This window comes from Orcinus orca, chromosome 3, assembly GCF_937001465.1.
Source record: "Orcinus orca chromosome 3, mOrcOrc1.1, whole genome shotgun sequence".
Taxonomy (NCBI): Eukaryota; Metazoa; Chordata; class Mammalia; order Artiodactyla; family Delphinidae; genus Orcinus; species Orcinus orca.
The window spans coordinates 171,531,889-171,548,063 of record NC_064561.1 but is presented as its reverse complement, the minus strand read 5'-3'; the positions used below and the strand labels follow the sequence as shown (position 1 = coordinate 171,548,063).

The 16,175-nt window shown below is 39.4% G+C and overlaps 1 protein-coding gene across 1 annotated transcript in view; it reads right to left on the bottom strand.

Annotated features, from left to right (window-relative positions):
- The window catches only part of MARCHF11 (membrane associated ring-CH-type finger 11), a 119,534-nt gene that overhangs the window by 17,997 nt on the left and 85,362 nt on the right, over positions 1 to 16,175 (bottom strand). Inside the window, exon 3 of the mRNA XM_004274478.3 lies at positions 3,569 to 3,761. Coding sequence (XP_004274526.1) covers positions 3,569 to 3,761 — 193 coding nt within the window. The remainder of the gene's footprint in view (positions 1 to 3,568; positions 3,762 to 16,175) is intronic.

Genomic DNA, 16,175 nt, shown 5'->3' with positions numbered 1-16,175 from the left:
CAGACAAGGTGAAACTTGTTCATCAAACCCTCACACATTTACCATTCCATCATCTAGAAATCTGTCCAATGTGGTAGCCACTAGCCACATGTGACTGAATTAAATTTAAATTAATTTAAATAAAATTAAATTTAAGATTCAGTTTCTCATTCTAACTACATTTCAAGTGCTCAACAGCTTAATGTAGCTAGTGTCCATGGTATTGGACAACACAGATATACAACATGTTCATCATTGCAGAAAATTCTGTTGGACAGCCCTGATCTAGGTATTTGAACAATAACGGTACCTAGACCCTTGGGATAATTCAAACTTTAATAGTAAGAAGAAACTGGATCTTGGGAAAGCAGAAAATGTTTTACATAAAAATAAATGAAAGCAACAAACAAATTTACTTTGCCTGGAAATAAGTAAATTTCCCCAAGTAAATAAATTTTCTACAAATCTTTACTTTTCTATTTAACAATCCAATAAAAATCTCTTCCTAAACATTACATGCACTGGCTGGATTATAACATATTTTTGGTTCTGCAATGGTCCTCTATGGATTCGCAGAATTCTTTTTTAAGAAGAACATTTACGAAGCTGTCAATCTGCTCCTCGTTTAGGTACAAACACGTTTGAAAAGCTTGGATGAACAGGAATACGGGAATGTTTGCAACTACTTTAAAGCCCTCTGTATGGGGAGCCAATCTTACATCCTCCAATGGTGACAGAGGGGCCATCTCCCCACTTGCCAAGCACCTCTTCATCCATCAGCCTGCTTGGCTATCACTTCCCCCACGAAATCTGCCTGAAAATGTTCCCTCCCTGCATAAAACAGCCAGCATCAATCTCCCCCTGCTTTGTCCAACGACCATCTCCTGTGCATACGTCCATCACTCTGCACATCCAGCTGAATTCTAGTTATTTCCACGTCTGTCCTGCTCTTGTGGCTGGGAGCCCTTAGGGGGACAGGAAAGTGACCGACTCTCATTTGCATCCCCAGCACTTAGTACTCTGTTTGACACATACAAAGTTTATTGAACTGAGCTGAACAAATAGGACTCGAAGTTGAAAAGCCTGCTTTTCACTCTAACTCTGACTCTGGTCTTGCAGTCAGGGGTATGTATCTGAGGTATAATCAATGTAATCTACTTTGTTACTGTCTACATTTAATTAGAAGACATTTTAATTCATTTGAAATGGTAGCAGGAGCTATTACCTGCTATGATCCAGTTGGCTGTTGGTAGCCTACATCTATTTGCTTTCTGACTATAATGGTTTCTCAATTTCTTGGGGAAAAAAAATAAGATTTTCTCTGGGTCCAAACAGGCTAATTAATGAGATTGCCAAATGAAATGAGCACTGTTGTTCAGTCTGAATTCTTTAATATTTTTCAAAATACACATAAACTATTGTATGATGGGACTTTGATGTGATGAACAAAAAGACAATGAAAAGTACTGTCAATATTTAAAATTTAGATAAAAATCCACTCTCCAAAGCTTATTCAGGAAAATGTCAATTGGTTTTTGTCCCTAAGAAACTTGACTTTATAAAAAGGGCAAACACCCAAATTTCAAAAGGGAGGCCCAAAGACATCATACATTGTCAAAAAGATCGTTAGTTTATACGTATGTGCTCTTAAAACCAGAATCCTAATAATCTTGATTAAAAGACTGGCATTAACAATGAAAATTTAAGATATAATAACTCAGCATTAAATTCAGGCTGCGGAATTCAAGAAAATGATTTCCTAACCAAGAAATACATGGCCCTTTTCAGTGCTGTAATAAAGTCAACTGGAATTTTTTTCCCTTCAGGTTGGATTGGGAGCCTAATGGCTCTTTTGCTTTTCATCTCCCCTTTTAATATCAGTGGAATACCACATTTTATAACTTTTATGTTGAAATATAGAATAAACACTGTTTCTGAATTTGCTGAGGGATTTGTAGAACAATTTTGTAATCCTTCTTAATTTAGAGCAATACCCCAGAGACTATATTTGTACAGAGATTTAGAATTTCCAAATGCTTACATATGCATTGTCACATTTAATGCAAATTGTTCATATACATGATTAGCTCAGTTATTCAGGCAACATCTGTTCAGTTTACACATTATTCATGACATTTCCCTCCCTTCTTTTTTCGTTTCTGGCCTGAAATTTTATACATTTCTTTCTTATTATTCTTATATTAGTAACAAGAGAGGAAAGAAGAAAAGGAGGTGAAATCCAAGCTGATCATATCTTTTAAATGTATAGAGTTCTTTTAGAAAAAAATGAGACTATTAAAACTGCGAGTTAAATTAAGGGTCTAGTGAGTAGAGGCGTTAATTTAGGTGGTTTAAAGCATTTCAGTGTTCGTGACTTATGTAAATACTCTTAATCTACAACTTCCAGTTAACAGCATAATTATTTTATAATAGTTATTTCCTGTACGCCTGTGTGCTAGGGATGCTTATTCCCATTTTTATAGGTGAGAGAGAGGACTATGGAGAGACGAAGTTGATCTATCCAAGCAGAGGCCAGCGTTACAAACCAAGGCACCTGATCCCAGGTCGGGAAGCCTCTCCCTGAAATCAGTGGCTCTCAAGCTTCATCGCACCTTGGCGAGCTTGTGAACACAGACTGCTGGGGTGGGGGGCACCCGGAAGTTTCTGATTCGGCAGATCTAGGGTGGGTCCTGAGAATGTGCATTTCTCAAAAGAAGCACTGCAGATGCTGCTGCCATGGGTGGTCCTTGGACCATTCTTTGCAAACCACGGCTGCCTCCCTCGGCTCTTTTTACATCCTTTAAGCTGTAAACCACATCAGAGCAGGGAATCTCCTGCATACGGTGCTGCCTCTCTCCATCCCCATCTCCTATTGCCAACTGGTCACCATCACAATGCCTGTGGCACCTCACACACACTGGGTAGATGCTGCATGAATTGAATCAACCTCCATTTTCTCATGGTATAAGGGAAACAAGAGATTGGTTAAGTGAGACACGTACGGAACCTTTTTTGTACGGTCTATTTAAGGTAAAATATTCTATCCTTTATTTCTCTTCTAAGCCACTGAATTTAATAAGTGAAACAAAGAGGCACAGGACAGCAAGGAAAACTGTCCCCAAGTCCTTACCCTTCCAAGGGGCCCTTTATGCCCTCGGAGTCACCACACCACCATGTAAGACCTCCAGGTTATCAGTGCTCTCCCCAGATGTACAATATCGCCATTGGCACTAGTCAGTGCTTTCCCAGCTTTGTGAGGGGGATTTATGTGCTCCCATCCCTTAGAAATAAATGACTATCCTTCCATCGCCCACTCCAAATAATTTCTTCAACTCCACCTTCTTTGTGTTGCAAAACAGATCACTTTAAACGGGCATTATCCTGTTCATTTTTTCAGACTACTTGAGAATAGAGATGCTATGCTTTTTGAGAAAAGTGGCGAGATTGTGACGCCCCAGATAGTCAATGAGCTGGATAACCGAGGTCACGTGAACCACAACATTCTGCGTTAGATCCAACTGATGAAAACGTAAGAGCTGCAAGAAATGGATTACTGACAGTTTGTTAACGTTGAAGGTCATGATCTTACCTATGCACACTAGATCCATAAAACCATACATTCCATAGCAGATTTGAAAAAGGATGTCCTTCCTCTGCCACACTGCATAGGGGCTGAAGGCTGACCAGAGGAGCCAGGTCACACTCGCTATTAAGAACAGGGATCCTAGGATTACAGCAATCATCTGAACTTTCTCAACCAGTGTTATAGAAATGCTTTGCCACTAAAAGAAAAACAGAGGCAGGTAAGGAAAAGGTGCTGTGTATAATGGAAAAAGAAAAAAAAAAAACACTTTCAGCCCCATGTTTCTCTTCATGTTAGACCCTTTTCAATCTGATTGGCCCCCAAATGAATTTTTCCATTTCGTCCAGGCTATAAAAAATAGACAAGCAGATAAAGATTAACGAATGGCCTCTACTTCATTATTTTCAGTCATTCACCATTCTACAAGTTGACTCTAGTTTTATTCCAGATAACCACACTGAGTGTGAATGGCTGAGGAATGTTTAGTACCTAGGAATCACATTATCATCTTTCACATGTGCATGAAATTAAATACACTCTGAAGAAATATGGTGAGGACTCTTCTATTTGGAAATTTATTTTGCTCTTAACACATTTGCCTACTGCAAAGAAAAGGGAATTATCTCTTTTTTTATGAAAAAAATGTAAAAAGCAAATAAATAAGCTATATAAGAATATCCATGAAAAAGTCATTTAACACACTGAAATAATTATAAGGGAACTAGAAAATTGTATGTTATCTGTTACTGGTACATTTCATATGCTCAGATATTACTGGCCATTCATTATCTAATGAGTAATCCATGAAGCCATTCTTGTCAAGATTTAGAATTTGTACTTGAAGGAGTATCTTTGAAACTCACAAACTGTGTAGGCACACACCATTCAATGCAGAAAGTAATTTGGTGTCTGAAGCATCAACGTTTGAGAGCGTTTATAGTATAAATGATGAAAAATCTTTCAAGGGTGTTATCAACTTGAGAGAATTTATTAGTCATGTTCTCACTTTCGCATCGCTGAGACAGGAACAAAACTAGAATTTCTGTTATAGTCTGCCAGTAAACAATGAAACTCAAAACAACCTGCACAATCTCCCTGTGTGTGAGAGTTATGGCTGCTGCAACATGGGGCTTGTCAGCAGAATCCCTAAACAGTTTAAATAACCTTGAAAACAACAAACTTGAACAGTCAGCATCCATTGGGTGAATCAGATATCTCCTTAACCTCTTTACTTACCTGGAGTCTGAATATGTGCATCCCCAGATAGGGGTCTATCACTACTCATAAATTCCCTCTCTCCCTCACTGCCTCTGTCTCTCATCATAAAGAATTAACATATAATGATTTTAAATATGCTTTGAGTCTTGCATATTCTTAGAGGCAAGGTTCTAAATTCTATACTCGTTAAAGATTAAATATCAAAATGCATTTGAAATATTTCATTCTCTCAGGTCATTTACTTCATGTTTCTCTTAAAAAAGAGCAGAACCAAATGACAAAGGTTGTAGATTCTATAAGAAAGGTATTTCTCACGATTTTAATACTAAGATTCATTGACTGAAAAGTGGTTCTTGCCTTTGCATGAATAATAACTGAACTAGTCAATATTATTTTATCATTACAAATGAATCAATGCTGTATTTCAAGCACGTATTTGAATTTTTTTTTTTACTAGCATCCTGACATAATTTTAAACACATTAATTTCAAATGACTAGGCATTTGAATTTTAAACCATTTTAAATTTGGTGTCACAAGTGTGAAGTGTCAATGTCTGTGGTCTTGTTTAGTTCTGATGCTCATTAAAATCTGCATTAAATACAACATGGTAAATGATATAGAAAACTACTTCCAACTAATAGCCGTCCTAGATGGATGCTATCGTGTCTGTATGCACTACGTTAGCCTTTGTCAATTTATTAATCACATCAAATAGATGAAAACAAATCATCGTTTTAAATCCATGAGGCAAAGGTGTCCAACTTGTGTGCGTGTGTGTGTGTTTGATTTTCCAATGATGTCCTACATGTTTCAAAATACATATGCCTGAAACACAGAAGTCGGGGAATCAAAAATGAGTGAAGAGGATTCACCAAGAATGCGTTTTACATACTGAAATCTATTTTCCTTTTGCCAGGAATCCTTTATGTTCCAGATTCATTATGTGATTTTAGTGGAGTTAAATTTGGACAGCTCAATATTGTATAATTAATTATATTTAGCTTCAGTTAGGCTTATTATTTAATTAGTTGATCCAGGCTGCCTGCATGCCAATTCAGTAACAACATGGTGGACCCTAGTAGGCACTCGGATTTGGGTGAACTGGTGGGTATAGTTTTATGGTGCTGTGGTGTGTCCTGGGACAAGGAAACTGGTGGCTTTGGTCTCAGAGTCAGCATGATTGCCAGGACCCGGAGGTCATGCTCAGGTGGCAGGCTTCCCACACATGAGGCTCAGCTGTTCCTTGACAAGGAAGGTGAATGAGCAAAGGGACAGACTTGCTAGGAATAAGAAACATGTGATATGGCTTATATGTGGAATCTAAAAAAAAAATTGATACAAATGAACTTATATACAAAGCAGAAATAGACCCACAGACAGAAAACAAACATGGTTAGCAAAGAGGAAAGGTAGGGGGAGGGATAAATTAGGATGTTGGGATTAAAATATACACACACTACTATATATAAAATAGATACGCGGGCTTCCCTGGTGGTGCAGTGGTTGCGAGTCCGCCTGCCGATGCAGGGGACACGGGTTTGTGCCCCGGTCCGGGAAGATCCCACATGCCGCAGAGCAGTTAGGCCCGTGAGCCATGGTCGCTAGGCCTGCGTGTCCGGAGGCTGTGCTCCGCAACGGGAGAGGCCACATCAGTGAGAGGCCCGCGTACCACAAATAAAAAATTAAAAATAAAAATAAAATAGATACGCAACAAGGACCTACTGTATAGCACAGGGAACTCTACTCAATATTTTGTAATAACCTATAAGGGAAAAGAGTATGAAAAAGAATACATATAATATATAATATATATTATATAACTGAATCACTTTGCTGTATATCTGAAACTAACTCAACATTGTAAATCAACTATACTTAAATAAAAAAAGAAAGAAACATCAATGCTTCACACTTGTGTGGTGTTACCAAATTTAAAATGGTTTAAAATTCAAATGCCTGGTCGTTTGAAATTAATGTGTTTAAAATCATGTCAGAAAGCTGGGAAAAAAAGAACAACTCGATTACAATACACTGGGAGGCTCAATTATTTACTATTATCATAGAAATTATTTTTTGTTGTGGATATAAGAAGTAATTTGGGATTTTTGAAGTTTACTTTTAAAGAAGGATAAACTGTTTAAAATCTATAATGAGCCCCTTAAAAGTTTGGTTTTATGTCACTTCGCTAATAATGCAGGCGTGCAAATGTGTCTGAAAGTGCATAGATACTCTTCACATACTGATGAACCCTAAAATTAATACCATTTCACTGAATAGCTAATGAGGACAAACTGTTATGGAAACAAAGTTTATTAAACCAATTATGAACTTAGGGATTTCCCTTTGAACACTGATAACATCTTGATAATTTCTTTTCTCACTATACACTGCTCTCTTATTTTTACCATTATGTGTGAAAAGTGGGATAGCTCACATTCTTCCCCTAGGAAAAATAATGCTGCTTCCTACCACTAGGAAACAGCCACCTAGCGTCCTTGCCCTGGAAGACACACATCATCTACTAGGCTCAGCCTAAAGGAGCTGTGTTAATGCACCATTTGCTTGGACAATATAAACAGAAGAGGAGTGTCTTGGGTCTTCTCTCTCTACCCCAATGCTACGCAAGGCCTGAATTTCAGTTTGTAAAGCACTTCTGAATCTTGAACAAAATTTGTCAACTGCTGAGCACACTTCTCTCCTCTAAAACCTGATATATAAGTATGTATATATATTTTTTTCACTTAAATTTCTTCCCATATTTGGAAAGTAATATAACAATAACCAGATTGGCTTAGAGCCAATAATTGCTATTATTTTCTTTCTTTCCATAATATGTGAGTGTGTGTGACTCTTTTATAGCCCTGAAAAGCTGTTCACTTCTACACAACTATTGAACCTATTGTTTCTAGCAAAAATGGGCCCAATTGGTTCCTCTTTGGGAAGTTCATTCTAATTTTCTGTACTAGAAGAAGTCATTGAATATTCACAGCCTGTATTTATCTAGGGCTAATATGTGCCAGGCACTTTTCTAAGTCCTACGTACTAATTCAATTCATTCAATTCCCACAACAACCTTAGGAGGGAGGTACTATTATAATCCCATTTTACAGATAGGGAAACAAGCAGAGATAAGTTAAACAATTTGCCCAAGGTTAAACACCTAGTAAGGACTGGAGTCGAGATATAAACACAGATAAGTCTGACTTCTAGGCTCATGCTCTTCACCCTTATACTATTCTGTGTAATGATTCCACTGAGCTCTGATAACAATTAATTGCACACCCCCCATCATTTCAGTGCCATGGCAATTTCCTGATAAAAGCTTCAAGTCTGTCTTCTCCGGTCTACCGAGATAGCGTTCTAGCTGGATGTCCAGCTGTGAGTCATTCGCTGATCCTCCATGTAGCTCCCCAGTCTACATTCCTAATGAAAGAAAAGCTGCCCCTGCTGGGCTGGACTCCAAGCTCCATCCAGGAGGCTAAATATTTGGTTCAGCACATATTCCCAGTGCCTGGCATGTGACTGCTGCAGGAAGGATGAAGAAAGGAGATGTAGGAATATTACAAGGAGGAGAGGAAAGAAGAGAAGAAGAAAGTTGGAAGGATGAAGGGAAAGAAAGAAAGAAGGAAGGAAGGAAAGAAGGAAGAAAGGAAAAAAGGAAGGGAGGAAAAAAGGAAGGGAGGGAGGAGAGACAGAGGCACACTCCTCAATTTAGCTTCATCTGATTCTTCGTATTCTCCCAAATGCCGGGTACTTTGGTCCCTCTCTGCCTTTGAGCATGTATCTCACTTGATGAAATCTCTCATCCATCCATAACTGGCTATGATGCCAGCTCTTCTAAAAAGCTGTCCCCCTCCTGTCCCTCCTTTTCTAAGCAGAAATCCTCCTTAGGGACCCCACAATCCACTATGTATACTTCTGCTTAGTGTGTATTTCTTTCACTGGAATCCCAGATAGCTGTTTCTCTCCCTGTTGTCCACGGACTGCATACCATGATAGCAGAAGCTGAGTCTCACCTCCCCTTATGTTCACCAAACAGCTGAACACACCTAGTCAATGCTTTAAATACACCAGAGGCTGATTTTCGTTTCCATCACCTATCTGATTGCCAGATTAACGTTCTCTCCACATCCATTCTATCACTGCCTACAAGATAAAGTTCAGCTCTGGCTGAGCCACCAGTGAGTAGAGAAGTGAGAATTTAAACTCAGATCTGTTTCCAAAGCGTAAGTTCTTTCTAATGTGTCCTTCTCTCTGCATAACGTCTGCCCTTCACACCTTCTCTCTGCCTACTTAAACTGACACATTTTACATCTAAAAGCAAAACCAAAAAGGACATAGTTACACCTATCTAAAAGGTAGCTGTAGGGGTGAAAAAAAAAGTCAACAAATACAAAACGCAGCTCAGCAGAGTATCGACTAAATCTGACCTATAACTTCCCAACTGGCATCCTCACATACTTCTTGAGTCTGAAAGCTGCAGTTTATTAAATGAGTATTAACATAAAGATGACACTCTCAAGGAGTTATACTTCTTTAATTTTAGTGAAGTTTGGAAGGAATTAAATAAACTCATATTGGAAATTATTTAATATTCTCTTTATATATGACTATTCAGAGAAGCACCAAGTAAGGTCCCTCAGCCCTGGAAAGATACAACATGTGTGGCCCCAAACTGGGCATTACTGTGTGTAGGGTCCACGTTGGTGTGGCACCCTTCCTGCGAAACTGGATAAGTACCCCGATAATTACCACAGACTGCTCTGAAACCATGGCCGTAATTGTTGCCCTTCCCAATGAAATTATATGCCAGGTTTACTACTGCCTTCAGACAAAAAAGGATAGAAGAAAAAACTCGGAATTTTCTTTAAAGAAATGATGGGAGTCCAAGCCATGACAAGACCGAGTCTTCCCCTTGTATAAATCACTTCTAGCCAGTAAGATAAGAACCAGAGAAAGGAGTGCACTCCATCAGGCCTCCTCCAGGAAGCTATTTAGAAAGATGCTCTTGTCATTCCATTGTCTGAAAGAGTTGATGCAGCTTCTCAATTTAGAATCAATTTCCTCCCTGAAAATAACACATGCTCAGAGGGAATGAGGCTGAACTCAGAGAAAGTAGATCTTTCAGTATGCATTAGATCACTCAGTCTGAAGCACTGTTTCATCTTTGTTTTTACAAGGTAGGCCAGATATGCATCTTAGCTAATAGATTTGTAGTACAATGATTTATAGCACGCAGTGTGACAGGTGGGATTAGTTACTAGTGTCACAGGAGAGAACACCTCCTCTTAAGAAGTGTCCTCTTCAGAAAAATGAATTTAGCTGAGACCTATTTTCAGTCATCTTTAGATGGTGTTTAAATTGAACCACTAAAGTTGGGATTTGAAATGCTGGCAGAAAACATCTCAACGTGTAATCAATTTGACATGCGGATAAGACATTCAGTTAATTATATGCCCATTCTTTGTAGAGTTGTATTTATATGCTGCATATTAAAAATGATTTCATGGTTTAATTTGCGTCTTCTCTGCGAGAAAAGCATTTTCATAAACTTATCAGACATGAGGTAAAAGTCAGACAAAAGAAATTTACTTTGTCTGAGAAAGGTGAAATCTAAACCACCTAGAGAAAACAATTAGGGAAACACGAAACTGCTTCTTTTAAATGTTAACAAAACTGATAAACCTAGCAGGACTAACCAAGAAATGAAAGAGAGGATATGATGATGGATCCTACAGATGAAAAGAGAAGTAAAAGAATATTATAAACAGCTTTATGCTAATGAATTCAATTATACAGATGAAATAGACATGTCCTCTGAAAAACACAACTTCTCAAAACTGACTCAAGAAGAAACAGAATGTATAGAAACAGAATAACGCTATATAAAATAAATTGAATTTTTAATCAAAAGCCTTCCACAAACAAATGAACAAACACCTCCAGGACCAGATGGTTTCACTGGAGAATTTTATCAAACATTTAGAAAACACAATGTCAATTTAACATATACTCTTTCAGAAAATAAAGGAGGACAGAATATTTCCCAACTCTTTTTATGAGGTCAGCATAAACCAGATACCAAAACCTGACAAAAACATTACAAGAAAAAAATAATTTCGGACCATATTCCTTATAAGTATAGGTGAAGAAAAAAGTCCTCTACAAAATATTAGCAAATCAAATCCATCAATATATAAAAATAATAATGCAGCACGAGTGAGTGGAGTTTATCCTAGGAATGTAAGGTTAATATAACATTCAAATATCAATCAATGTCTAAAAAAAAAGCAGGAATAAAGATGCAGACCTACTAGAGAATGGACTTGAGGACACGGGGAGGGTGAGGGGTAAGCTGGGACGAAGTGAGAGAGTGGCATGGACATATATACACTACCAAATGTAAAAGAGATAGTTAGGGCTTCCCTGGTGGCGCAGTGGTTGAGAGTCCACCTGCCGATGCAGGGGACACGGATTCGTGCCCCGGTCCGGGAAGATCCCACATGCCGCGGAGCGGCTAGGCCCATAAGCCATGGCCGCTGAGCCAGCACGTCCGGAGCCTGTGCTCCGCAACAAGAGAGGCCACGACAGTGAGAGGCTCACATAACGCAAAAAAAAAAAAAAAAAAAAAGAGATAGTTAGTGGGAAGCAGCCACATAGCACAGGGAGATCAGCTTGGTGCTTTGTGACCACCTAGAGGGGTGGGATAGGGAGGGTGGGAGGGAGACCTAAGAGGGAGGGGATATGGCGATATATGTATATGTATAGCTGATTCACTTTGTTATGAAGCAGAAACTAATAAACACACCACTGTAAAGCAATTATACTCTGATAAAGATGTTAAAAAAAAAAAGATAACTCATGAGAACCTACTGTATAGCACAGGGAACTCTACTCAGTGCTCTGTGGTGACCTAAATGGGAAGGAAATCTAAAAAAAAGGGGATATATGTATACGTAAAACTGATTCACTTTGTTGTACAGCAGAGACTAACACAACGTTGTAAAGCAACTGCACTCCACTAAAAACTAATTTAAAAAAAATCAATGTAATTGATCATAAACTAAAAGCTAAAAGAGAAAAAGTCTTTGGAAATAGGAGGCTGAGTCCCAAAGACTATCCTATCTGGCTGTCTCCAGATGCCCAGGAAGATAGCAGATCAAAGGAGTAGAAGGTGTGACGTTCTCTCATAAGGGACGAGTATCCTTAGTTTGGAAGGTTTCGCCTCACTGAGAAAAGTCTCTCAAGTGACTGAATCAACAGGAGCAACAGCTTTTTGAACTAACAAGCATTATTTTAGCAACTCTAGGGTCTGGAGTCTACACGAGGACACCATAATTCTGGATCTCACTTAAGAAAAAGCATATTTATTCCTCCAGTTTTTTCTCCTAATTCTTTCAAAACCATCCATATCTCATTTCTCAATGTAATCTCTTTGTTTGTTTTGATTGCTACAGATTTCCATACTTTTCAAGGGCATGTTGATCCAGATTCAACAATCTAAATGTTGAAATAAAAATACACTTTAGCTCTTCAGTGTTCAAGAGTTTATACTGCACTTTTCCTGTCTGTGTTCATTCTTTCTTGCAAAAGCAGGTGCTATCCATTATTTCAAATCAGGGAAATTTGCCCCAAGTGTCAACTGTCTAATATAGTTAATCTCAGTAACCAGATTTTGTCCCATATGAATTAAAAGTGTATGTCTGCATGTAATGCATTTTTGTTTCAATATTCTTCTCAGTATTTGGTATTAATGATGTTTGAACACAAGCTCCCCAGGGGATCTCTAAGTAATTAGTAGGTGGTCATAATCGTATTTATTTGTTCTCTCCACAAGGAGTTGAAAGCTACCTTTGCTAAAGGAGCTTATTAAAACTCTCAATGGGCTGTTAACTGTTTTCAACCTTGTTTTTGGAACAGAATTTTCATGGAAAGCAATTACCTTCCCATTTGAAATAAATACTCAGTTCATGCGGACTGATAAAAGAAATGTTCACATATTGAGGTATGGGGAAATCATTCTGGCTTATACATGAGTTAACATGAATTTTATGCTAACTAAAACATCCTGTTTGCGGCCCATCAAACATACATTGTACACCTGCTTTAATTATTAAAGAAAAGGGTGCATTGACCAGAAGTAAAGAATGTCCAGGTTAAAAATAAAGTTTAAATGCCTCCCTTCCCGGATGCCAATGCCGGTACTTCTTTGATAATAAGACTGTCTTCCCAGGTGCCAAGGCCATACTGTCTGGGTGTGTATATGCTGGTCTGTTTTTCTTGAAGCCTTGAAGGAATGTATCCCTGACTTATTTCATGTTTTTTCTTCTGACAAGATACAAAACTGTGCTGAAAACCATGCTTCTCTGGAGCAGTTCCTTGGAGTTATATGAGAGGGTGTCTCCTGAGATATAGTCCTCAGATTGTCTCAAATAAACTCTTTTCTATTCTTATTATAGATTGTTTATTTATTATTTTCATCGACAAGACCAAACACTGTATATTCTCCTGGTGGTCAGAAGAGCACCCTTGGTAATTAAGGACCATGGCATGAGTCAAGGTCACCTCTTCTGTGTAATTTCTGCAGAGTCTTTACATAGTGGTTTTCCTTGGCTACGGGGAGGCAGTATAATGCGCTGGTTCAAACAGAGAGCTGTGAATTGGCTCTTTGACCAAGTGAGTTAGTCTTCTCATAAGGACCTCAGTGTTCTTCACTATAAAGTGACATCTGACATAGCTGTCTCAGAATAATTGTGTACTGACACCTCCACACCTAGCTCTCCTTCCTTAACTGGGTTCTAGACTCTGAACCAGTGGCTGTAAGACAGTGAAGCTGGCGAATCAGTAACAGGGAGGACAGAGCCCAAAAAACTGAGCATTGAACGTGCAGTGTCTACTGCGTGAAGCTGGGCTTTGCCTCAGTTCTTGGTTAGAGAAGTCTCACTAGGGGATGACACCACCAACACAAAGGTGCACGGAATTCTGCCGCCTTTAAATTTCTGACATGTGTATGTTGTTCATGCAACATATACTTACTTACTGGCAGCCTGGTACGTGCCAGGCCCTACAGAAGGCAGTAGACTGAGGAAAAAGCCTTTTTCTCATGGGATCACTCACAAATAGAAAAAGAAATACATAAGGCTTCCAGGACAAGTGAGCTGAGTTTAAAAGTTTAGGTTAAAAAAAAGGGCTCGGTGGAAAGAAAGTATGCTGAAGATTTGGCAGAGAGATGGGAAGGGCAGGCAAAAAGAAGCATGTGCAAAGGAGCTAGTATATTTTGGAAAGAGTGAGATTTTTATTGTCACTGCAGAGTAGAATTCATGTTGGCAAGTGGTGCAGGCCAGCTCACGAGGGGCTTCCAGGATTTGGCTGTGGAGTTGCACTGTATCCCATCAGGCAACGGCTATTAGATAATCACAAGAAAGAGCGAGGTCTGAAGGTGACAGGATGCTTCCTAGTCCCGTCACACCTACCACCATGCCTGAGTACATAGCCGGTGCTCAGGCAGCTATAATTATCATTCCAAAGGCAAAAGAGCCTTAATTGAAAACTCCTCTGAGACAGGGAAACCTTTTAGATGTTTCTAGATGAAGTCTGATGGAGAACCACCACCAGTGTGTCTGGGGACGGCTGCCCCACCCAGCTCCCAGATACACCTCAAACCGTGACCCATTTCCTGACATCCTGCCACGGTTAACATAACACTTTGCTTAAGTGCAAAAAATCCTTTCCACTGACATAAGAAACTATAAATTCCTTAATCAAGATTTGGCAACTCATTAATCGCCAGTAAGGGGGAGGTGAGTGGTGGGAAGAATAGCTATGATATCTTCTCATATCTTATTCTTTACTCTGAGCAATATTTTGAACAAAACAAACAGACGAATGCTTCCTACTAATTCCTGGAATTCCTCACTGTCTCGTAGTTTCCCCATCATCAAGGTTTTATACGAATAATAAAGAAGAAGCTTTTCCTCACTAAAGAGAGCTTCCCTTTGCTTAAACTTGAGGTCATTTGTTCACATTTGAATTGAGAACCTACTATTTGCCAGGCCAGGCGGAAGTACAGGATGGGACACTACTGTGAGATATGTCAGCCCCTGTTCTGGATACCTGGGCGTCGAGACACAGGACAGGTGCCCGCAGGGGATCTCCCAGCAACCACATCTGTGCACACAGCATTCTCCAAGTGCAGAGCATAGGTACCCTTCATAATAGGGAGCCACAGAAGCATAAAGAAGGAGGTAAGGTGCTCTGGGGTTTGGAAGCATCAGTAGAGGCGCGTTAGGCAGAAAAGAACGTGCCAGACAGAAGACCAAGCGGCTCTCACTCTTTGGCTACAGGTTTTGCTTTAATTTCATTTTATCTTTCACGCATCTTTTCTAATAGATTTGAGTTCAATTCCCACACCTAGTTTTGCAAGCCAGTAGCAGTCAAATAGTGAGTTCTTAGACCATTAACGTAAATATCCCAGTATAAGACCTGGTTTCCACCTCAAATAGCCCATAATCTACTTGAGCGATGAGGCCACTACATGGGAAACAGAGGGGGATCAAATAATGCAGCATGCAGTTAAGCCATAAACCGTGCAGAAGAGACTGTGAGTTTCATAATGGGAGTTTGGTGGGCAGACATCAATACAAACTCAAGCAATCTAGAATGGCTTCCTGGAGGAGACTGGCCTGCCTATGAATGGCAGGGAGAACATGGAGATGTACAAGTCTGAGATTAAGACCTTCCAGGCAGGAGCGACCTAAGCAAGGCTCTAAGGTGGGGAAATGAACAAGGGATGTTTCTGTGGTGCCCAATTTAAAGTAAGGCTGTGTCTGCAGAACCCCCGAGGAACCATTTGAGAAGTGATAAGTGACAGATAGAGAACAATCTGATAGATACGGAACACCCAGCAATATGACTAACTGTCTCCCTATTAAGTCACGCTGATACATGATTATCTGTTTACACGTCTGCTTCCCTGACCTCACTGTGAGCTCTGTGCAGGCAGGAATGGGACCTTATGGATGTCTGACTGAGTCCTTGTTACTTGGTACAGTGCCTGGCACCATCAACAGAACTCACATTTGGTCAGTGAAGGAGACTTAGTTTTGCTTTACCTCTTTATGTGAGTGATTTGTTTTGACAGCATGAAAGGACCCCAAAGTCACTGTAACTTTCTAGTCTAGTTCTCAACCAGGCCCAAAATGTCGATAGTGCCAAGGTCAATAAACCCTAGTCTATCACACGTAAGACTAAAATAGATGCTGTGTTTGGACTGTGGCTGTTTTAGTTGTACTCTCTTCTGAACTTAAAGCACGCTTATCTTTAAAAAAAAAAAAAATGAGGGGGAAAGAGCCTGATTCTTTTCAAGATAATTGCACTTAATTTCCTGGGAAACC